This window comes from Drosophila obscura, unplaced genomic scaffold (assembly GCF_018151105.1).
Source record: "Drosophila obscura isolate BZ-5 IFL unplaced genomic scaffold, ASM1815110v1 contig_4, whole genome shotgun sequence".
NCBI lineage: Eukaryota > Metazoa > Arthropoda > Insecta > Diptera > Drosophilidae > Drosophila > Drosophila obscura.
The window spans coordinates 8,195,010-8,218,006 of NW_024542828.1; the positions used below are offsets into that span (position 1 = coordinate 8,195,010).

Here is a 22,997-nt window from a genome sequence, read left to right on the forward strand (position 1 = left end):
ATTTACGGTATATTTTTCAGGGACGGACGGTATATTTTGTCGATAAATCCGCGGTCACACTGAACATTACAAATTGTACAAATAATTAAAAATAAATACAACGAAATGGAAGTTGTGAGCGAACTGGTGCAGTTTATGCAGCCCAACCAACGGCTGGACCTCAAGGCGGTGGCGCTGACACACGTGCTGGGTGAGTGTGGTGCACAAACAGGTGGTGGGCCAACGTTGGCACTCCACGTGCTGAATGTTTTGGTTTTTGTGGGCAACAGTGACGTCACATGCCTTTCTCTTACAGGTCTCACGGGCAGTGCCGAGGGAAAAGCGGCAATACTCTCGCTGGACGAGCTGCTGATGGCCATCTTCGGGCTGACATTCGACGAAAACCACACGGTGGCCAAGGATGCAGTGCTCAGCCTTATCAATCTCACGGCAGAGGAGGAGTGCGCCACCAAAGTGTTTAATCTGGCCAAACGAATCGAGCCTGTAAGACGAGCAGACAGACCCTGTAAAGGGTTCACACTTATACCCGCCCTTTGATCACTTGCAGCCCTTTGCCATTGTGGAGGTGGCTGCCACACAAATTGGCGACGAGCAGTCGCCGCTAGCAGATCCCTGGAGCATGGTGCTCAGCAATCTGACACGCGTGGAGAGCCTCGTACACGAAATACTCGACATACTGGAGCGGGGCGAGCAGACGCTGCCACGGCTGGCCAAAGCCTTTGCCCAGCTGGATTTCAACAAGAAGAAGGCGCGTCTCCACTACCTGGCGCCCATCTTTTGCAACCTGACGCAGGTGCCGCGCGGCCGGGAGCTGTGCTGCCATGCGCGCTACCAGCTGTTGGAGAAGCTGCTGCCCTTCGCCTCGTACGAGGAGAACGTGGTGCGTCGCGGCGGCACCATTGGCATCCTGAAGAACGTTTGCTTCGATGCTGTGTACCACAGCGTGATACTCGGCGAAGATGACAACATATTGGTGGCCATTCTGCAGCCGCTGTGCGGCCCCGAAGAGTTTAGCGACGAGGACAACGAAATGCTGCCCATTGAGCTTCAGGTGAGTGAGGTCAGCGCCCCGTCTGCACAGTTGCATGGCTAAGAAACGTCTCTTTTCGGTTCGCTTAGTACCTGCCCGAAAGCAAAAGACGTGAAACGGATCCAGATCTGAGGAAGATGCTTCTGGAATGCCTCCTCCAGTTGTGCTCCACGCGGCGCAGTCGGGAGATTCTGCGTGCCAAGGGCGTCTATGAAATACTGCGCGAATACCACAAGTGGGAGGCGCGAGTGGGCCTCGACCGTGACTGTCTGCTGGCCTGCGAAAATGTCGTGGACATTTTGATCAAGTTTGTGCCAAAGGAAGAGCGCTCTTTCGATGCCCTTGTAATGCTCTCCGTTTTATTCCAGAAAAGAGGAAGAAATCGGTCTGGATGACTACAAAAGCGTTGAGGTGCCCACCGATCATGCCGAGAAGTTTGTGCAGGAAGACGCCGACTATGTTAAGAGTCTTTTAGATTAACAAACTCCCAGTGCCCCCTCCCAACCCCACCTTTTTTGACTGTAAATACGCGTAGTGTAAGTTAAACTCATAGACGGTATTGAATTTTCAATATATGTATGCGGTTTTTATTCAGAAATGCTGTTAGTTGTTCATTCATTTGTTTTTGTAATGTTTGCTTTGCTTTGCTCCAAAATGTTGCCCAGAAAAGTTGTACGCACGCACTTAAATGCAAGAGAAACAATTTGGATTTTCGTTCAATATTTTTGTTTGTTTGATTAGTTCAAGTAGCGCGATATCTATTTAGTTGATCTAATTATGCTCCCATCCATAGTTTTGTATTTTTGTATTGTATATGTATAAAGTTCTCTTAGGTGCTAGGATACGTTCCGTACATGCGTTCAAAAATGTCATGAAACTTCATTATTTTAACAATCATTTGCTTGGTCGTTCATCGTGTGTGTGAGAGAGGGATTCGAGGTGCGTGTTAATTGTTTGCTTTTCCTTTTGATTAGGTTTTGCGCTTAGCTGTAGTTTCTTAGTTAGTTGCACTGCAAGCAAGCGATCTCAGCGCAATATGCGAGTGTGTGTGTGTTTAAGTGTTTGTCTGCCCGAAAGCAAAAACCGTTTTGTTCTATCAAAATTTCTGTGTGTGTTTTGATTGCTGTCATCATTTTGATTTGCGGAAACCATTGCGCAAGCTCGCTTAGACTCGAAAAAAAAAACCAAATACGAACCACTCGAAATCTTAACTGAAAATTCATACAAATGTTATGTGTGTGTGTGTGTGTGTGTGTGTGTGTGTGTATGGTTCATTATTAAATTCTATTGCTGTTGTTGCCTAGCTTAGCATATGCCCAGTACTACTTGCGTAGTTCTTGTTTTTCCATAATTTGCTTAGTTGGTCCTATTGGTTCTTCTTTCGTCTCCTTGCCATATCAAAATTTAGTTAGACTTTATAATTATTATTCCCTAGGCTAGGTGTAATTTTGCAAGTTAATATAGCACTACGCCCCCCCCCCATAATTATTTTGGTTTTGTTAACTTAGAACTGTTTAAACGGGCACAGGGCACACTGCGAATGGGAAAACTGCGAACACAAGCTTCAAGATAGATAGATAGATCTCTCCATCCCTTCGGGTTGCCCTGGACAATGAGCCACACTTATAAATAGAGCGGATTTCTAGCGACGATAAGGTCTGGCCATTTTACAACCATTCGTAATCAGATAAGCACCACTTGTCGGTTTTCTATGAAAAGTATCAAATTTATTTGAAATTCAGCTAACGATTAACAAATGGTGCTCTGGGTAGACCTATCTGGCCATCATGCGGCGCGACAGAACCTCGTAGGCGATGAGCTTCACCTCCTCGGAATCGTAGGGGATGTAGAGGCAGCCGTGCGACGGATGCACCTTGCCCATGGTCAGAGAGCCGGCATGGTAGCCACGTCCCGCGTACAGCGCCTCACCATCGACGTTTTGTCCCACGCTAACGGCGCCGGGCGGCACCTCTCCGTTTTCCGCAGACACCCACTCGTAGTTGAGGCCACTGAGTGCCTCGTAGTTCTCGAGCTCCACCTCATTGCCAGCGTAGGCCACGTAGGCCTTGCCCTTATTGGGGATCACCTTGGCCGGCAGCATGTCGTTGCAGTAGAAGGCGCGTCCAACAAAGATGGTGTCGCCATCGGAATCGTGGCCAGCCACGACGGCGTTCTGGGGAACAGTTCCGTTACTGTAGTGCAACCAAGAGTGACCTGTAAGGGATGCGGATGCAGTGGTTGAGACCTCAGTGGACAGGACAGGCTTCCTGTGCTGGAGCAGAGCAGCTCCTCTTACCATCCATTTCGTTCGAGCTGTAGCAATGTACTAAACAAGCCCAATCGAGGGAAGTATTTCTTTTGGGCGATATTCTTTATCAGGTTATGCCGAGCTGGTCCGATAACGAATCAGATGCACCCACAAAAAAGTAGCTATATGTATTTTAATTTAAGCTTTCCAGCGATTCGCCTTAGTTACACCACACTCCAAAAAATAAAAGATATATGTGCTCAATTGCGGTAGTTTTTAAAACCATTTCTAATTATACATTTGGGTACTCCCCATATATATTTTAGGCCCGATTTATGATGTACTTCATTATCAATTTTTGAAGTGATTAAAATGTAGAGGCAATTTCCATAAAGAAATAAATTGAAGACAGCATGATTGACTTTCTAAAGTAATATTTTGAAAATTCTTTAAATAATGCCTGATATGTGAAACAATTTATCTTCTGGTTGGTAAAAGTAGTTGGTTTTTTTTAGAGTGTGGGGTGACTCAATATGTGTATATAAAAGGCAGACCGGCAGCGATAGCCATAGCAAAGCGGTAACTATGAGCGGATTGGTGTCTAACCATACATTGATAACCCTATAAAGAATGTTTTTGTGTCATTTATGACTGGCTTTTATGGCTTGATTTAAGGCGTGTGCAGCGCCGGCATACACTTGTTTTTCTTTAATGGGTGAAAAGTATGACGTGAGAATAAAAGTGACCTACTTGAATGAAAAAATAGTTTCCCTGTTTCTTGGTAAATTGATAATGTTTAGTTTGGATCGAGTTCTACATCCGTTCCACTGGTTCGCAGTTTTCCTTACAACTTTAGCCCACTAATTTATTTATACACAATTGTTTAATCTATAATCTGGCCTAAAATTCAGCGTTCATTGTTACAAATAATTCAATTTGCTTCTCTATATATATATATATATGTATGTAAGTATGTACAATAGTCGTCTAGGGAGGCGAAAAATACTCTAACGCATCGCATTAAAAATCGAAAAAACATTTGCTTTGCGTTTGCCCCCACAGAATTTTTTGTTTTTGAAAACTTAGCAGCGACAGCGACATTAAATCTAGTTACATTTTGCTTAGAAGCTTAAAATAATTGCAATTAGAATTTGAATTAAGTTCGCATTTAGTTGTGCCTTTGATTTTCGACTCTTTGACTCTCGAATGCTTAGCATATACTCGCACCTAAATACATATACATATATGTACTACATATGTAGTTCAAGTTTCGCTTGAGACTGCACTCCACTCCGCTTCGTGTTCATCAATTATTGTTAGATAGTTGTTGAGTATTCGTTTATAAATCACATAATTGCTTGATGAATTCCATAAAAAATACGCTCCATTGCCACTGTGCTGACTGTGTGGTGTTCGGGTGTCCTTGTGGCTTCTCCTTGCTGCTTGTTGCTGCTGTGGCTCGTGGCTCTGGTGCATTAGTATTGTAAGGTGCAATCCTAGACACTGAGAGAGTTTTGAGAGTGAGGAGGGATGACATGCAGGCAGAGACATCGGGTATAGGGCGCATGTGAGTGGGGGTGGGGGGGCATCGGCATAGCCGAACCAAAGGAAAAAAAAACGATTTCCACTCGCAGCTGAATTATATTAAATGCTTTTGCATGCTTTTTTTCACTTCGTTTCTGCTCAATATCTGCTCAACTTTAATGGGGGTTTCGCACCCATCTCGCACATCCTTATGGTTCCTGCAATGCGCTACTTCTATTGCTACCTTGCAGCTGCCAGCAGCAAAACCGCGATGCTAAGCAGATGCCGCATTAGCGCCTCCGCCTTCGCTGGATGCCGTCGCGACGTGGCCGTGTTGCAGGCATCCGCATCGCTGCAGCTCTGAAGGCACCCATGCACGTATCTGCGGGGAAAAGTGGGAGAGTGAGAAATGTCGGATAATGTTAAGTTATCAGTTGCATATACTATGAGAAAACTTCATTATCAGTTCTTTGCATATTTTATATTGAACTTGCTCAGCAAAGTGTTGGCTCTGAGTGGCACCCACTTCAACTAACCTATTATCGTAGTAGAACTTTCCACAGTGCGACATTCTTATTAACTCGGTGTCTGTGGTGAGGGTGCCGCTGTCCAGGGCACAGCCGCGCACCGTTATCGTTTCGCCGGTGTCATCTGCAGGCAGCCAGGGGGGGGTATAGGGTAGGAATTATATTAATGTCAAGACCATGCAAGCATCTCATCCATCATCCGAGAAATTCACTTACCATAATAGCCGGCGATCTTAATGCAGGCCGTGGCCGGAAAGAGGCCGTCGCGGCCCTTGCGACCACCCATGCAGGGCGACTCCAGAATGGCGGTGGAGTAGTTGTTGTGGAACGGATCGTCGCACGCCTTGTTGGCCCCATTATACGAGACGCACTTGAAGCAGTCTATGCAATAGCCTGTCGAATGGGGATATTAAATTCAATTGCCATCTTCTGATTAATTCGCAGCACTTACCGCTCCTGACGAGCAGCACGAGGAGCAGCAGGGTCAGGCATCCGAGGATTTCCATGATTGAAGTGGGCGCCGCCATTCTTCAGGCTTTCAGGCTTCAGTCGGGCACAATCACAGAACTCACAGAATAAGGCAATAAACAGATGACGGACACAGCACGTGGTTCATTTCGATGCGAAGTCTGCAAATGGAAATTCGTCAAAATTAGCAAATGGATTGAAGACTCTCCAACAACACTTAAAGTGCTCTCAAAGTTGTTCGTTTTTCTCTGAAAAATATTCGGTTCAATGCTTAAAAAGCTCATAAAAAGTTGAACGAAAAAAAAAATAAAATAAAAAGAAAAGAAAAGAAAGCGATAGTCATAAAAATTATATCCACAATCCGCAGATATGCAATTTCAGCGAGTGACACGGAGAGCAGACACAGACACAGGCACAGGCACACGGCACCCACCACAAAAGACAGAAAGCCAAGAAAAATTAATGGCAATAAATTGCACAACGCCATTCCTGACACAATTTCTGCTGTCTGGTAGGGGGGAATACTTTTTTTTTGTTTTTGTTTCTCTGCCTGCGTGTTCCATATTTTTATTGCCGAAGTGTAAATAATTGCTTTTCAGTCGATTTTCGTGTCGAATGCGCACCGCGCCATGTGCTCTCTGTGTTTTTGCTCGTTGCTTTCTTTTTATTTTTTTGGGGGTTCCTTTTAATGGCCACTTTGATAGCCCAAGGTGCTCTGTTTGGGTCAACATTTTGTCGGGGGGGGCGCTTTTTTTCTGTTCTTTCGATCCCCTTCTTGGGCGGGAATTATGACAAATGATTTTGACTTACGGGCTGTAACTGTAGCCAAGAATGGTGCTCGAAATTTATGGGTATTATGCGTGTAGATTGAGTGGATGATTTGGGGATAAAGTGTGAGCCATTGAAGCTTCAAACAAGACGGAGACCGTCTCTCTGCGAGGGTCAAAGCTTTAATAACACTTGCAAATCGATCAATTTCCAATGGCAACTAAATGTTGGGGTTGGAAATGCTTTAACTGTTTATAATCTGGGAGGGTATTAATGTGCAGAGTAGAAAAATCAAAGCCAAATGGATATGGCAAGATTCTCAGCATAAAATCTATGTACGAACTTAATTACTCATGGCATCAGAACAACCATAAATCTACAGCAGAGTTTGAACATTTCCAGAGAAATAAAATATTTCGTCTGACAGCTTTGGATCAATTTTTTATTGGAAATTATGGCACTGTCATGTTGCGAGGCCCCTGAGCGTTTAAGTGTTTCAAAATCCACACGGGTCCACAGGGCATACGAGTATGTAGGATGTATGTAGGTGTAACATCCTGTGGAGCCGCAAAATGCTCTGCATGCATTATGTGATTTTGAGTGTCTATCTGTGGATTGGATTGGTGTGGCAATCAGCATTACCCACAGACAGCTTTGACAGAATCTGTCAAAGTTTTGACACTTTTAACCACTCGCAAAATTAAATTATTTCTTTGTATTAAGCTCAAGATGAGGTGCTGCATTGCTGTGCTACGCTTTGTCGTATCCGAATAATGTAATTAAAAGCAGCTGTTAGCAGCTCATAGCTTCAGTTAAGGACAATAAAGTTGAGCCTCAAGGTAGCTGTAGGTAATGAGATTCGTAATTAAAACGTAATAGTATAGTCAGTCTACTGTCAGAGCAATAATTATGTGGCACATGTACATCCATTTGCAAATTAACCACTAAGCAGTCGAACGAGGCTGCTGCCAGGCACATTTTCCTACTCTGCTGTCTGTCCTGGGGGCCAGAGGGCTGAGAAAGAGCGGAGCGGAAATGGTAGTCAATGGCAGTGTTGACGGAAACGGAAGTTGATGCCGCCTCCATCCTGCCCTGCCGCCACTGCAGTGGCTTCTCGTCTTTTGCCAAATGAATTTTACCTTTTGTTCCTTCTGTTTGCCGTCTGTCAATGTATAGAACTATACTCCCTGCCGTACTCTTCTGTGGCTAATAAATACCTTATATATATATGTACTACTATTTATAAAAGTTTTTCACTGTCTTCTATATCCTATCCAGCAAAGGAGTCTACCATTGTCCTCGCTTAACGGCCGTCAATGTACAGTGAGAGCACCTTCTGCTGCTACTGCTGCTGCTGCTCCTGCTGCTCCTGCTGTTCTTTTGCCAGTACTTAATCAATTGTGTGGCTTCGCCATGGGACTTTTGGGACCAAGCCACAATCGAATCAGCAATGAAGGGACCAACCGGACAGCCAGTCAACTTTCTTTGGCAGCTGCCACATCGTAACTTTTACGACGAGACAAAGCCAACGGCAGTGAGGAAAGAGCAATATTTGTATGTGTGTGTGTGTGTGTGTGTGTTGTCAAACAATTAAAAGCCTTACGTTTAAATTGTCGTTTGACAGGACATTTAATAAGCTGCCTCCCCGCAAAAGCGCTCCTCAGATCCGCATCCCTTAGAATTCTACAACAAAGTTGGTGGCATCTAATCGCTTATTCATGGACAAACTTGCCCTGTGGCGAGCATTAAAAATGAAAAATGAACTTAAAGTTGGACCCAAATCTGCATTTGACAAAGAGCCTGCCCTGCGCTCAATTGGTGGCCATTAATTTCTTAATCTGCCTGTTAATGGCAGCCCAGGCGGAGTTTGAAGAGGGAGCACAGGGAATGAGGCAGGCCTCATTAGGCTCTGGGTCAGATTTGATTAAGTGACCAACACCTGGGGCTAAGTTTCGCAGACAAAAATGAGGGGCAGTATAACATTACATTACATTACCCCTCTCATGGCTGTTTGCATCCGCCATTTCATTTCATTAAATCATAATCCTGCAGCGTCTTTCAGTCTGCAGATAAGTCCCTTTCAAACGTCACTGAAGAGGGTGCGAAGCTTAAGTTTTCTCTTTCAATAGCTGCCATCATTTCTATTGAATGGATTTTATATGAAATTCATTTTACTACGACTTAATCTCCTCCTCCTTGGCTTTTCTTTGGTTCCTATTTGTCAGTTAAAGAATATTTTATATATTTTATTTAACAGGAAATGTATGAAGCTTGCAGCTCATAGCTTCACATACCCGGCTATCGTCATGGCAAGTGCTTTCAAGGCCAATTAACTTCTAATGACCCTGACTATTTATGGACTTTGATGGGCCCCAAACTTAAATGTTGGCAACACACGTAACGCGTTTGGGCATTCGATTTATGTCCTCTGTCGGACAGAGGGCTTACATTGATTTGGGTCCCCGTTGTCGGGGGGTTCCCATATGAGTGCGGAAATATTTGTCGTTGGGCTTATAGCCATGCTTACCGCTAGTTAAGCACATAAGCTATTCCATTTTGCCGGTTTTGTTGTTTTAAAGTTTCCAATCAATGAAAGTTTCAACAGCCGAGCCAATTTAAAATGATGTGTGTGTGGGTCTCGAGCCATTAAATCCATATAATCCTTGCCACGGAACACGAATACGAGGGGTAAATTTTAAAGTGGGAAGTCAGCTTATAAAAACACGAATATGGATGGTCTCAACTACCATGGGGATACATGACACTCGTATTGATTGTCGAATGGCCATGAGTCTTGTGGGAATTTAATTTTCTGATTTCTTCTGGGTAGCTTTTACCACAAATAGAACTCTGCTTTAACTCTCGCTTTCAACTTGAGAAAAGTTTGTCAGTTGTCGGCACATCTGAAATTTAAATGAGTTCATATTTTCAGACCAATTTTCACTTGAGTAAGGCATACAAATTGAGGTCAATGGTCAGTAATATTTAATTAATTCAGTTAAGAGGTCAGCCTCTACATTCCTTGAGAGCTACGCTGCTTAAGACATTTTGAGTTCACCTTGAAGCACCTTTTACCTTCCATGATTTTCTGGCTGCTTCCCCTTTTGCCGCCCTGTCTGGCCCTAATTGAGACTGTGATGATTGTCTGATAAAGTGCTTTTAGCCTGATACATAGGCAAAAAAAATAGCATACTATATCCAGCTAATATATAAATTAAGCTTAGATTTTAAATGTGTTTATTTGTAACATTGATTGTATACTATAATCACTTTACATTCATTTTTTTGTTTAATATTTACTTCCATATTAAATGCATTTTTTTTTTTGCAGTGTAGCCGTGGGAGTTCAACGTGTGTGCAATGTTCAATGATTCTTAACCACAATTGATTGAACAACAACCAATAATCGATGCTCTTCTCGACGCGTCTGTCACTAAGCGCTGCCACTCGCTTTTCATTGTTGTTCAGCACTCAATAGCCGTACGCTTCAATGGTCAAAGGCAGAGGCAACAAAGCCTTGGCAGAAGCTAAAGGTAGCTCCGATACAATCCTTAGCTCTCTCCCTCTCTCTCTTTTCAGAGCTTAGAAAACACTGACGTTTAATTGCTGGTTTACTCTGCTCTTCTGGCTGCTGGTCAGCTAAATTAATGAATTTACTCTTCACTTTAACCATCGCTATTTCAATGGCTTGGGTTGGGTTGGGTTGGGGGTGGTGCTTTCTGTAGTGCTGCTGGGGGGAAGCTGCCTATTGTTTGTTTCTGTTTTGGCTTCTTCTGCGGTTTTTAGCTAATAGACAAACAGGACAATGGCCGCGGTTGAAAATCAGGGCGGACTGTGGCTGTTTCTCGCTTCAGAAAATTCTTTGCAATTAATGTAATTATTTTCTAAATATTTGATCACGGCTTTCAGCTGGATTTGTTCATTAAATGGTAGTGGGGAATCAAAAGCGAAGCTGAGATTAATTTACCAAATTGGAATTGACAATTTGACTTTGTGTAAACTACCCTCCTTCCCCTTGAATGACAAATATCAACAATTCTATGAATAACTGAGTTTTATGAATAGTAATCCGTACATTTAAAGCGGTCTACAGCCAGAGAACAAGTTGTTTTAAATTCCTCTGTCTATGTTTTAGTTTCTTTGGTGCACAAAAGTTTTGCTCAAGGATCTAAAGTTCCGTTGGCATGACTGAATGACATATTGAATAGCTGAGTGAGTTTTCTCTGTCAGTCCTGCCACAAACGGAAAGTTTTTATGCCACAAACAAAAAGTTCTAACCAAAACGGCCATACAGCCCCCTCTTATCCCATGTGCCATGCAACCCGAAGGGATTTGAAAACTGCAACGTGTTAAATTCAATCTTTTAATGAACATCTACATATGTTCCCACAATGGGAAAAATAAAATTGGCCACAGCATATTGAGAAACCACAACCATGTTTTGGGTTGTTAGTATTCTTCAGCTGAAAATAAACAAAAATATATTTCATGCTTAGCAAACAGAATGTGGTTTCAGCTAGTTTCAGATTCGGCTAACATTTGATGACATTTTGACAACAAAAATCCAATTAAGTGCATCTGATGGGTCACAGAAGCGGAAGCAAAAATATCCACCTAAGTAAACAGAAACACTTTGAGGTATTCAATGCATTTCAATGAGGATGGCCAGCAAAGTGTGACACATGTGCAAAAAAAAAGGGCCATGCTCCTGTGAGCTGCACAATTTATGGCATAGCTATACATTTCTTTGGCAACAATTTATTACATATACATACAGGCAATATTTTGAGTGCACAACACAAAACCCAATGAGGCTGAAAGCGGATGCTGATGCTGCCATTCGGACCGAGATACTGTGGCCCAAACAATCTCAATCTCCAACAGCTTGCTAAGACATTTCCATTTTAAATAGCAAACCACAACAAAATGAAATTCATGCTCAGTTAGTCTCAAAATGTAAATATTAATTTGTCTGTATGCTTAGTTAATTAATTAAATACAATTGACTTGCCAATCTGCACAAACTACGATGTGGTACTTTATTCAAGGAAGCAGGTGTACGAATTTCCGTTGTTAATTGCTTGAATTAATTGCATCTCTAAAATATAATTCCAATAATGAAGAAAAATTCCTGTGCTTTGAAAGAGCACCGCTCTGGTTTTTAGTTGACGCAAAGAGGAATGAACATTTTTCATCCGACAGAGTGAAATCTTAAAGAACTTGTTTATTTCTTCTTGCTGTTTCTCTTTTTCTACTTTTCTACCCTTTTGCTCATTGTATATTTTCTGCAATGTACAACCAGCAAGGTGTATAAACAATTTTTCTTAGTTTTTCCTGCTCTTTTTACAGACGTTGCAGAATGCCATTAAGTACGCAACCAGCAAGTGTGAAAAGTTGGAAAATCTCACTGGCAATGTAGAAATGTTTTCTCCACAGCCATTTGCAGTCGAGTGTTAAATTTAGTCTGAATTTAGCAGCTATACGTACTTTAATATTTGCCCTGAATTCTCCACAGTGAAATGGCCTGGTACAACATGAAGCAAAACTATCAGATTGATGACAAGGGAGTGGTAATTACATTAACAATGCAGATGTATACGTTGTGGCACATGTAGAAAAATGATCGAGGAAAGAGATATAATAATTGATTAGAAAGTGTGGGGCCACAGCACGCAGCTTGTTGAAGAAGACATGCAACTTCAGAGCACAAAAACGTGAGCTGTAAAGAAGATTAATGGCATCGGGTACCGATTTTCCACTCTCAAAAGAAAATTGTCAGAATTTGTTTAATTGAAAAGTTAGTTCTCTGTAAGACTGATAATACTTAAAAGTTAATGATATTATTCACTTGTCAACCAAACTTATTTGCATAATTAACAACAACAAAAAAGTGAAAATCACTTAAAAGAATCGTGGAATTTTCTTGGAAATTCATTACAAAACACAAAATTCAATTTGTCTGAGTACAGAAATGAAAAAATAATTAAGGCGTGCTTCGAACAAGTAATGAACTTGTTCAAATTCAGCTGTAAGAAGTGGAAGGAGAAGCTGCCATAAAATTATGAAATGCCGCTGAAAATGAAGAAAGTTGTTGCCATTTAAGTGAAACTTTTGCTGGGTAAAACTTTTACAAAGAAGATGTCGGTGCGAAAGTTTTTCAATACGCGGTCCCTGCCAAAAACAATCCAAAGCGAATTCAGTCAAGGGGATAATGTCTTGAAGAAAAAGAAGAACTTAAAGAGGTTTAAGTTGAAAAAAATATGTACATATTGGACTCTCGCGAGTGGAACGGCTGCCAAGGACACACACACACACACACAACACAACAATTTATGATCAGCCAATAAAAATAATTGAAAAAATCATCAACATGAACAGAAACTGCACGCAGGCAGTCAATGGCCAATGCCACTTGGAGTAATGAACCTAAGAATGTCGATGTCCTCGTCCTCATCAGGGCCGCAGTCGCAGCCAACGCCTTCATCGATTGAAGTCGGGAAAATGGGAGTGAAATCGATGCCACCACAAAACGGAGGTACTGCCATGTTGTTTATGGAAGTACATATAGAAGCCGCAATAAAAAGGCGAGACGAGCATAAAAAGGCAAACAGGAATTTATATATAAAGACAACCAGGAAGTCGTTGGTGACGGAGCCTTCAGGCCTTCTCCATTTGTTTTGGGAAAAGGTTTGAAATAAATAATATATGGAGCTTTCTGTTTCCGTTCTCGGGGCAGGGCGTGGCTGCTATGCGGCTCAAATAAAAATAAATATTGCATAGGCCATTGATGTTTGACTTCTGCTACGTCTTACATTTCATAAAAGGGGTTAGATCAATCAGATATATGGCTCCACATATATCAAAGGACTTTGGGACATTTGCTTGGTATTGCATGATGCGGCATTAAAGGTGGCATAAACTAAATAGCTGTAAATACATGTATTTCACATTTGCTTTGGTCGCTTTATGACACCGTAAAATAATACTACAAAAAGTCCTCATTTTATTACTTGTTTAGAGAGGGAAAAGTACTTGTATTGCCGCATAATTTTGCCAGAGATTCTTTTCCTTTATTCTGAGGTGTTTTGGGACCAGATTTAACAGCATCAGGTTCCCTCCACTTGATTTCAAACACACTTGAGGCTCATTTTCTCCGCCACAAAAACGAGGGAGCGTCAAATTTCACAGCTTTTCTGATCTTTGGAGTGTACGTTTATTGTCTTTCATGTCTGCGTTTTGTTTAATACAGAAATTTAATTTAATATATGTACCGATGATGATACATAATACATAATGAGTATAAGAAGACTGAAAAAATTATGTTAGCCACATAATCAATTGTTGCAAATTAATATATTTCGCACACGTGTTTTTTCCGCTTTTTTCTGCAGAAAAACAAATATTAATTAACAAAAGCCACAGCAGGGATTATTGTAATTATAAAAACAGGACCTTTACGGGACCTAAAGAGCCCTGAAATTAATTTCTGTGAAGTGACCTTTTTTGTTCACACTTTTAGCTGACTCGGAGAGGTACACACTGGAGCACCGTCTCCTGGGATTGGGAAAAACAAGGAAACTTGTGGCGAAAAGTCAGCGACCACAGCAAATGTGAACCACTGCTCTCCCCCATTTTTTTTTTTTTGTTGGTACTCGACAAAGTTTTGATTAAAAAGCCGTCAACAGAGCAACTCAAACTGCAACGCGACAGATTGGATTGGCAGTCGGCACATTGGGTATATTTTGGGCACGTAGCCATAGCTGAAAAGAGTTTTCAATTCGAGTGCAACTCTTGATGCTGCTGCGGCAGTTCTGACAATTAAATGGGTTGTAAATGGGGTATATTTTGGGACTTTGTAGGTGGTACTCTATGTTTTTCAGATCCTATGTTTTTGCTCGATTATCTCGCCGGTATTTATTTTGGGGTTTTCAAATATTTCCTTGACTCTGGATATTCCTATTTAATTGTTTTAAATTATTCCACTTACCTACTTTTAGGGAATCTCATGGATACCCCCACGGCAGAGATGAGTCAGTGGCTCCACCATTGTATATTTAAAGTGAGAGAAAAACATGTCTATCGTCAGGCCATTAATCTCATCAATAGAATTCACAGCACGAAAACATTCCTACTTCATCCACATTCAAAACATTTTCTTATTTACTGATTATTTTCCATTCAAGTTCATTTGTTTATACCCAAGACTTTCGAATAATATTTACGTACGCCAAGCGAAAAATACAGCAAAACTCAAAGTGAACCTAAACACTAAACAGAAGTGGCCAAGAAATGAGTAAAGTGGCACAGTCGCAGGCTTATAAAAATAACATCAATTTGCATAATTATTCAAGCAAAATTTCATTAGCACTCGAATGCCAGGGCCTTTTGAGAGGAGGTGGAGCCTGTAGGCAACAGAGGCAGTACAGAGGATTTCAATAAGTGTGCGACATTTGGTTGGAATTAGCTGGAAATGTTAATGAGGTGACCTCCATTTGTGCCACCTAACAACATTTATAAATATTATTTGTAAGCTCCGTAATTTCTTCAATACTTTTTATTATCACGATAAATCTGGACAAAGATTTACGATGTACACGAGGGCACATGAAAAATGGCCCGAGAAAGGAGAAGGAAGTTTCTGCAATATCCCTAAAAGCCAAGAGGCGTGAGCATTTTACTGAGCAAACACAAAACACATCCGCCAACGGAAGCAATCTACACAAATTTTGAAGCAATCTTGCCAACTGACTCTTTCCGCTGCCGTTTCCTTCAAAACTTGCCCTTGGCATTGTCGTTTCATCTTCGTAGAAAATGTCGAGGAGGTAGTGGAATATTTTATCAACCCTTTTTGGTGGCGTGGCTTTTGTTCTTTTTATGCAAACTCAAAAAGCCAGGAAATTTCAAAATAAAAACGACTTCACCTGGCAGAAGCTCTGGCCACTTAATCGCAGAACTTTTGCGTTGAACGTACTTGATTTTCCTCCAATCTATATCTTTCGACAATTTTTCATTTCTGATGAGGCACTTCCGTATCCGGAAGGCAAATGAGTTTGTTAGCGCATAGAAAGCGAAAGCAAAGACTTAATCCAAACGGTGAAATGGCTGCTAAGTGTACCATTTTCTTCATCGCCTTATTAATGATGGTAATTTAGGTTCACATTATTCATTGTCCGTGTTACGGCACACCTGAAGGAACTGTCTGAAAAGGAAATAAAGTTGTCAGCAAGTGACGACTTTACATCCACTTAGGGGCCCCTGACTTTGAGTAAAAAGATTGGCCAACAGAGCTGAGTTATCTTGGTTTTGTTTTATTTCCCTTTTTCCTTATACAGGCAGTCTGCCCCGTGTACCATACAATGAAAAACAATCTTAAATTGGCTTAGTGACTTGAGCTTTATGGCCAGAACGTGTTCACAAATGGCAGCCAGCGAATGTGCCAAAGGGATAATGAAAGTGGCAGCCAATTAGAGTCAAACTAAACGATCTTAAGCTGTAAATTGAGGTGTAAGGAAACCAGAAGCCAGAAGTCATGAAAAAAGACCAGAACAGAGAACTGACCACTTCGAACCAAAAGTAGAAAACTTCGCCGGAAAGGCAGATGAAAAACAGACAACAAAATAAAACGAAACTGTGGCCAAACAAAACAAATAGCAATGGAAGCCATAAACCAACAAAACACACAAGTGCAACAATGAAATGCCAAACTTTTGGAGAGAGAGAGAGGAATGATGGAAGCTGCTGGGAGAAAGTTTTGCTATGCTAGTTTAAAAATTTAAACAAAAGCCAGACCCAAAAGGAAAATGGGTCTGTTCCCCTGAGTTTTGGGCACCAACAAAGAAAAATAAACTAAGCGAACACAGAACACAGAGCAAACAGCAACAAACAGCAGTAAACTACAACAAGCATCAGCTGTAAAATGGGAAAGTTTCGTGGCAAGGCGGAGGGTCGAGCAGGCCCCATAGAGTGTCCTGTGAAATTGCTTGCCAGCCACTTTTCCCATCATCTGCGCCTGGTGGGTGTAACGTAGTTTTCAAAGGGGATTTAATTATTTCTGCTAGCATCTGTCTCCCGTATTCATTTTTGGGTTGAGTAAAATTAATGAGCTGACCAGACAAGCAGCTTCTTTGTGGTCCCTTTGAAGTGGTCTGGCAGTTGACTTTAAATTAAGTTTAAGCGCACGATAATTCAGATTAATTTGTGTAACTGACAAAAGCCGGAGCATCAAGCAGGATGATTGAATAGAAAGGGAAAAACAAGTTTATTACATACAACGACCTATTAATAGCAGCCAAGAACAAATATCAGTAAGGAAATGATAGGATCAGACGTTACTCAAAGGTTACTCATTTGAAGCACCTTTACATTGAGGCGTGAAGTCAAAGCACACAACAACCCATTTTGCACGTCATAAATCTTACAGTGCAACATCGTTGGTTTTCCCATTTTCCATTCCTGTTTCTCTGTTTGCTTTGACACTTTTGCTTTTGTTGATATTACAGAATGGACGGAAGGACGAGGAGTTGGCAACCTAACTGAAGGCAAACTTTGGCCTCACCTTCTGGTTATGTTTGTTTTTCCCCCAGAAATGTTGCGAATTTTGTAAAAAGTGGCTAAATAATATCAAAACTGACACCCATGTTCCATTTCCTGGATAGGTGCTGGCAGCAATTCTTCTCCGAACTTTAGAAACCTTTTTCTCATTGAACTCATTCTCCCCTGCCCATGCTACATTTTCTGCTTCGTTTTTACATTTTCTCTATGTTCTCTGTTGCCGGAGAATATTACATTTAATACCCCATGAACAGTTGAAGCAGAATAGAGCTCCTTTCGTTGTAGCACTAAAAAAACAAATACTCCAGATTCTATCGGATATAATAAATATTCTACCATTCAACTTAAAGTTTCTCCTCATATGGTAAAGATTCTCAGACGATTTATTTGTTTTCCATTGTCTAATACGCTCGCCAAAAGGCCCAGTAAAGTCCTGAACTGGCCATTGTCCATTTCCCTGATGAAAACTAACTTTTTTTGTGGGTCAAAACTGGGGAAAAACAATGCCCAGGCCAAAATCGATTAGCCCAAGCAACACGTACTCCATTTTTATTGAATTGGACGCCAGAGAATGGGGAAATGAGAGAGCAAAAGAAATGCCAGAAACGATTACCAAAGCAAACAAAACAAGAAAAAAGTAAAGCAAACTATGCCAAACCATACAATGGAAGGGGGACGAAGAGAAAACGAAAAGGCAACAAGGAAAAATGAGTAAGAAAAAGAAAAAGTGAATAAGAAGCTAAAATGTAAATCGACAGCAATCATAAGTTTAGATTTCTGTATCTAACTAGATGATCTTTGATCTCCGCTGCAAGAAAACGAGCTCTCCAATAATTCAAGGAAAAGTTCTTAGCTGTTGGACAAACGAATTGGATTAAGTGCCTTTTAAGGCGGTGCCATGTGATATTGCCCCAAAGATCCATTCGGGCCATGTCAATTACATCATTAATAATGGCGGTGCGACAGATGCACCCCTAGATGCCTGACAGAGTCCAGCAGCTGCCATTTCTCTGCCTGATGTCCGCTCATATAAGTATTACAAAACGTGGCCAAGCACGGCACAAGGATCCTAGCTGCAGAGTGTGTGTTTTGTGTCTTTGAGTAATGGCTGGCATTAACAGCAAGAGATTTGCAGACAATAAACTCAAATGTAGGGACTGGGGCTTGGACTCACACATGACCCTCCCTCCAAGGAAGGGGTAAGAGAGACGAAAACATAAGTTTTATACGAGTGTCGAAGTATAGACGTGTTTTGCATTTCAACGTAGCCACAAAATACAATGCCCTCAAGTATATAATTTCCGTGACTTTTTGCTCTCTTTATCCAGAATCGATTCAAACCCGAATACTCAAAGAAATGGTTACGCCTATTCTCACAGTAATTATCTATTTATGAATCATCAATGCACAGCCAGCGTATTAAAGTAGTACAGGATCGTCCAAGAAGAACGACTATAATAATTTCATTCCACAGAGCATGGAATATAATAATAGAAAAGCTGAGCAGAGCAGCCCGAATAAATGACAACAATAATAGAGGAATATATGCAGGCATGAGGAATCTTTATGGCTCAAATGATTTGCATATGAAAGGCCCAACGCATGTCCTAAGAGGAGAGGATATTGCCAGAAGGCAGCAACAGGAGAGGCCTTAGAGTGCTAAGCCAGGCCAGGGCAGGACACACAGAAATCGCTGCAGGACGCCATAAAATATGTAAATTGCGGAGCAGTCAATGCTATGAACGAAACCTTAGGTGCCGCATTCTATGTAAACTGGTTTCATCATATGGAAAACTTGCGTTTGTTGCGTATACACGACGTGGGTACATACGCCGACAACACCGTGGCAAAAAGGGAGAAGGAAAAGCCATAAATTTTCCAGCCAAGAACGTCAAAATTATAATTTACTTCCGCAGCATGCAGAACAAAACATTATGCAGACAAAAAAAAATAAAAAATAAGCCGCATTCCTCAACCACTGATTGTTATTGTTTTTGCGGGTTAGCAAAATTCAAATTTCATTACAAGCAAGGGGAAAACTTGAATTGAGTTAAGGGAGGAGGAGGAGACACAAGGACAATAAAATATACGACAAGAAAATGATATGCATGAGTTTTCCTTGGCATTTCGAAACAAGTTTAACACTTCGCCATCGGCATTTGGCCAAAAGTTGTCCTTAGATTTTAGAACCTTTCAGAACAATCAAGACTAAAAGCTATTATCTTGATAAAATTTTCTTCTGGGAAAACATGTTTTTCTTTGAGAATTTCCATCATTTACCTTTAATACATATATATGAGTTTTTATAGGGCTTTAGCTTTTATTTCATGTAATTATACTTGCACCCATTTGCAGGATAGTTTTCTTGGGTTACGAGCTTCAGTTTTTACTTTTAGCAAAATTTAATTCAATTAAAAAAGTATTTCATTAAAATCCGGAGAAGTGCAAGCATATCTTCTCTAAAGAGAGCGCTTATAAACACTCGGGACATTGAAGACATCCAAGCACAAGCTTGAACCACAACCTGTTGAATCCGCCTGCTTCTGTCTGTCCTTTTATTCTTCAGAGTATTTCTATCAAAATACGGAAAAAGTTCAAATGCTCAACGCCCACTAAACACCTCAAACAATTCAATTTGATACGAGAATGTGACAGTTTCGAAAGGATTTCATATTCAATCTGACACCGATCAATGATGTCAATTTCCACCTGAGGAGCGTAAAGAAGGTGAAAACATGAAAATCCAATTGCTGTCGGGAAACAAACTCAAACATTCAACATGGAAATCCTTTTTAAGACCTTCAACCAATTCTTTGCCAGAAGGAGAGTGGCAGGCCCTGGCAAATTGTTTTCCAATTTTTTCGACTGTTCAAATGTTAAAAGGTTTCTTCGTCTAGTCAGTCTACGTATATCATCCTTTGAAGGAGACTTTTTGTGTGTCAATACGATGAGAAAACAGCTGAATGGCTGAGAGTTTTTGTGGTTCCATTCAGCTTCAATAGAAATGGAGAAAATAATTCATACTTGCTTCTATGCAGTGTATTTTCTGTATTAGCCGCCAGCATAGTTACTTGAGTTACTTGTTTCTGCAAATGGCACCGCAGATAAGTCAAAGCAAACGATAACTTTCTCAAATTTAAGTCTCCAGTCGGATGACATTGCAGAAACACACACACAGCATGCGGTACATAAATTTCAAAGCGTGGCCCATGGAGGAGGTTGGCTTACGTACTGACAGAATGACAGAATGACGCAATGACAGTTGCATGGAGCAACAAACGATTCATGCATTCCTTCGAGCTGTCTTGACACTGAGAAATGGGTGCTTGGATGTGGGTTGCAGGGTACATGAGTCGTCCTTATGTTAGACTCCTTTCTTCTTCTACTTTGTGAACAAGCAACATCATCATTATGGATAGAGACAGGCGGCAGCAGCTGGTCCCCAAGCTGGATTCCAGACATTTCTTCAGCGCTGCCCACCTTTCCCTCTCTCTCTCTCACTGCCTGAGAGCGCATATATAAAGCTGAAAAAGTGGCAAACACGTTGAAACTATTGTGGAAATCAGCGTGTTTTCTTTTCGCACCTCGGGCCCTGTTTTCGATGTTAATGCTGATGAAAGCCAGAGGTGTTAGATTTACCACCATTCACTTGACAACTATCTGTGGAATGTTACAAATCCGATTCCTGTGGGTACTGAGGATTGCCGCAGGTAAGACAGAAGAAAAGGTGGCACCTCTACATGTCACCAATATATAATTTAAATAAGAAACACATACAGCCATGAGACTGATACAAGTACGTATATGTGTATCAGTCTCGTGGCACAGATACGTTCTGCTGTGGTTCGTGGATCTGAGAACATGAATCTATTAACCGCATGAAACTAATGCAAATTTTGAGTCGAAATGAAAACAGGAGCTGCCCCAGAGGGAAGCGGGAAATGGTGTGCGAATATCAAAATACACAATATGTGCCAAATGCTGTCTGGCCATGTCATTCCAGTTCAACATTTCAGCAAATTGGCTTTATATGACAGCCAAATGTGTGTGTAATTATTCCTGTCGAATGTCGAAATGGATGGGGCGGGACCTTGGTCAGTCTTGGTCGGAAAAGTGCCCCCAACAATTATTATGATGGTGGAAAAAGCCTCACTCACACACATACTTATGGGTCACGCGTGTGTACTAAAAGTGGACTTGGGGTTCGCTTTGCTACGTGACTGTTGGTAATTTTCGTTCACACTGCGTATACGTAATACGCTGGCGAACCAAACAAAATGTCCTGATGCACCACTAACGCATGACATTTGCGAGTGGTTTCGGTTCTTTTAGACCTCCATTCAGGTTCCACATGGGGATTTCTGGTGGCTTGTGTACTCACTGCCTAGCGTTTCATCGCGTTTAGCCACATTATTATGGCGTTTGTGTAGCTCCCCGCTTACTGCTTCTGGTAACACAATGTTGCCAGGTTACAGGTTCTTTTGTTGTTTCCCTCTGTTTCTTGTATTGTTTTATTTTTATTGTTTATTACCCTTTTATGGTTATTTCTGGTACATTCTTTCGCTCTATATATCTATAGCTAACTTTCTATATAAAAGGAAAATATTTATAAAAGTATGAAATTGAATTTGTAGTAATGTACAAATATTTTACATGCTTTCTTCTAGTGTACATATATATACTCACTTTAATCGTTATGTTATTCAAATTAAATCCTATAATTGATTAGAGTGCTTCATATTCGTGGCAGCTGCTTCTCTTGGGTCTTTATGATAATTATAAATTTACGTAGTTTGCTATTTAGGCATTCAGTTGATTCAGATAGTACATAATTCACATCACAATGAATTTAATGGGTATATATAAATGATTTCAAATATGGAAGGAGGTCCTCGACTTTGTTTTACTTTATGATTTTTATTTAAATATTCCACCACAGGTTATTACTCGTATGTTCACTGCGAAGCGGGTCGATTTTTTTTGTATTAAAATAAAGCACACTCGAGTAATTGTGGGTGAATGGGCCTTTGCGTCTCGCTCCTTGGATAGTAAAAAGGTCGGTAAAAATAAAACACGCTAAAGGGTCTGCTTTTTGTATGGGTGTGAATAAATATGTGCATGACTGTGTACAGGCGTATGTAGGGGAACAGTAATGTGGAATAGAATTTATATATTAAGTCTAGTTTTATTACTTTCGCTTTCCTGCTATTTCCATGTACTGTTTAATTGTATGTGTACTTTTTTTTCGAATGGAATTTTATATTTAGTTTCACATACACGTGTCGCGTTACGCAGCTCTTTACGTAGTTCAGCCACGTGGCGTAATGTTCTGTTCCGTACCGTGCCTTGCCGTTGCGTTGCTCATGAAAGCCGCATAATGACTGAAGTCTCATCGGGCTGTCGAGTGATTTCGTTTGAGGCAGAGACTCTGGCAGCGGCAGCTCTGCTAACTGCGACGCAGACGGAGTCTGCGCAGGAAAAGCCGTGAAAATGAAAACAAATTTAACACGCCAATGGTGTCCGAGGGTATTAAACGGTATCCAAAGTTTTTTTGTTTTGTATGTTAGTTTATAGTTCATAGCTGAAAGTAAAGTACAACAAATTTGGGATATTCATTTTATAAAACATTTTTCCATTTTTAGGGATATTAAATTATAATTATTACTGTGTATACTCGTGATATAGCGACAGTCGATAATCATCTGGTGGCTTCTCTAACCATATAATAAATATAAATATTGACCGTTCAATCGCCCAAAAATGTTCTAAATAATTTCTGCAACGCAGGCAACTTTTGATTACACTGCGGTACTTAATTGAGTGCAGAGTTTTTATTTGTACTTTTCGTGCATTGTTTGGCTTTAATTTTGCCTTCTGTGCT

General features: G+C 41.0%; 3 protein-coding genes across 5 annotated transcripts; 1 reads left to right on the top strand and 2 right to left on the bottom strand.

The window, feature by feature from the left end:
- Positions 1–29: 29 nt before the first annotated feature.
- LOC111065085 (protein HGH1 homolog) lies at positions 30–1,635 on the top strand. Its single transcript, XM_022353064.2, has 5 exons — positions 30–190; positions 296–483; positions 548–1,051; positions 1,120–1,337; positions 1,399–1,635. Exons 1-5 carry the CDS (start codon positions 106–108, stop codon positions 1,508–1,510), a joined length of 1,107 nt encoding a protein of 368 aa, XP_022208756.2. The 5' UTR covers positions 30–105; the 3' UTR covers positions 1,511–1,635.
- A 1,100-nt stretch (positions 1,636–2,735) lies between these two features.
- On the bottom strand, positions 2,736–3,427 carry LOC111065125. The gene is made up of 2 exons (XM_022353129.1): positions 3,327–3,427; positions 2,736–3,244 (listed from the first exon to the last, which is right to left on the bottom strand). Exons 1-2 carry the CDS (start codon positions 3,331–3,333, stop codon positions 2,805–2,807), a joined length of 447 nt encoding a protein of 148 aa, XP_022208821.1. The 5' UTR covers positions 3,334–3,427; the 3' UTR covers positions 2,736–2,804.
- Positions 3,428–3,539: 112 nt separating this feature from the next.
- LOC111065107 lies at positions 3,540–22,671 on the bottom strand. 3 transcript variants are annotated; one of them, XM_022353118.2, is made up of 5 exons: positions 22,394–22,671; positions 5,781–5,958; positions 5,546–5,722; positions 5,339–5,453; positions 3,540–5,184 (listed from the first exon to the last, which is right to left on the bottom strand). In XM_022353118.2, the coding sequence occupies exons 2-5, from the start codon at positions 5,854–5,856 to the stop codon at positions 5,043–5,045; spliced, it is 510 nt and encodes a 169-aa protein (XP_022208810.1). In that variant the 5' UTR covers positions 5,857–5,958; positions 22,394–22,671; the 3' UTR covers positions 3,540–5,042. The 3 variants fall into 3 exon arrangements, with proteins under 3 accessions (XP_022208810.1, XP_022208796.1, XP_022208804.1); XM_022353104.2 differs by having other exon boundaries at positions 22,309–22,671; XM_022353112.2 differs by lacking the exon at positions 22,394–22,671 and adding an exon at positions 21,803–21,910.
- Between the last annotated feature and the right edge of the window lie 326 nt (positions 22,672–22,997).

What these genes read in the sequence shown, in the direction of transcription:
- LOC111065085 (XM_022353064.2), top strand. Translation starts at nt 106, where the DNA reads ATGGAAGTTGTGAGCGAACTGGTGCAGTTTATGCAGCCCAACCAACGG. An exon ending in TGGCCAAACGAATCGAGCCT is followed by an intron (nt 484 to 547) that starts GTAAGACGAGCA and finishes GATCACTTGCAG; the next exon opens with CCCTTTGCCATTGTGGAGGT. An exon ending in GTCGTGGACATTTTGATCAA is followed by an intron (nt 1,338 to 1,398) that starts GTTTGTGCCAAA and finishes GTTTTATTCCAG; the next exon opens with AAAAGAGGAAGAAATCGGTC.
- LOC111065107 (XM_022353118.2), bottom strand. Translation starts at nt 5,856, where the DNA reads ATGGCGGCGCCCACTTCAATCATGGAAATCCTCGGATGCCTGACCCTG. An exon ending in CGTGCTGCTCGTCAGGAGCG is followed by an intron (nt 5,723 to 5,780) that starts GTAAGTGCTGCG and finishes CCCATTCGACAG; the next exon opens with GCTATTGCATAGACTGCTTC. An exon ending in AAGTTCTACTACGATAATAG is followed by an intron (nt 5,185 to 5,338) that starts GTTAGTTGAAGT and finishes TTTTCCCCGCAG; the next exon opens with ATACGTGCATGGGTGCCTTC.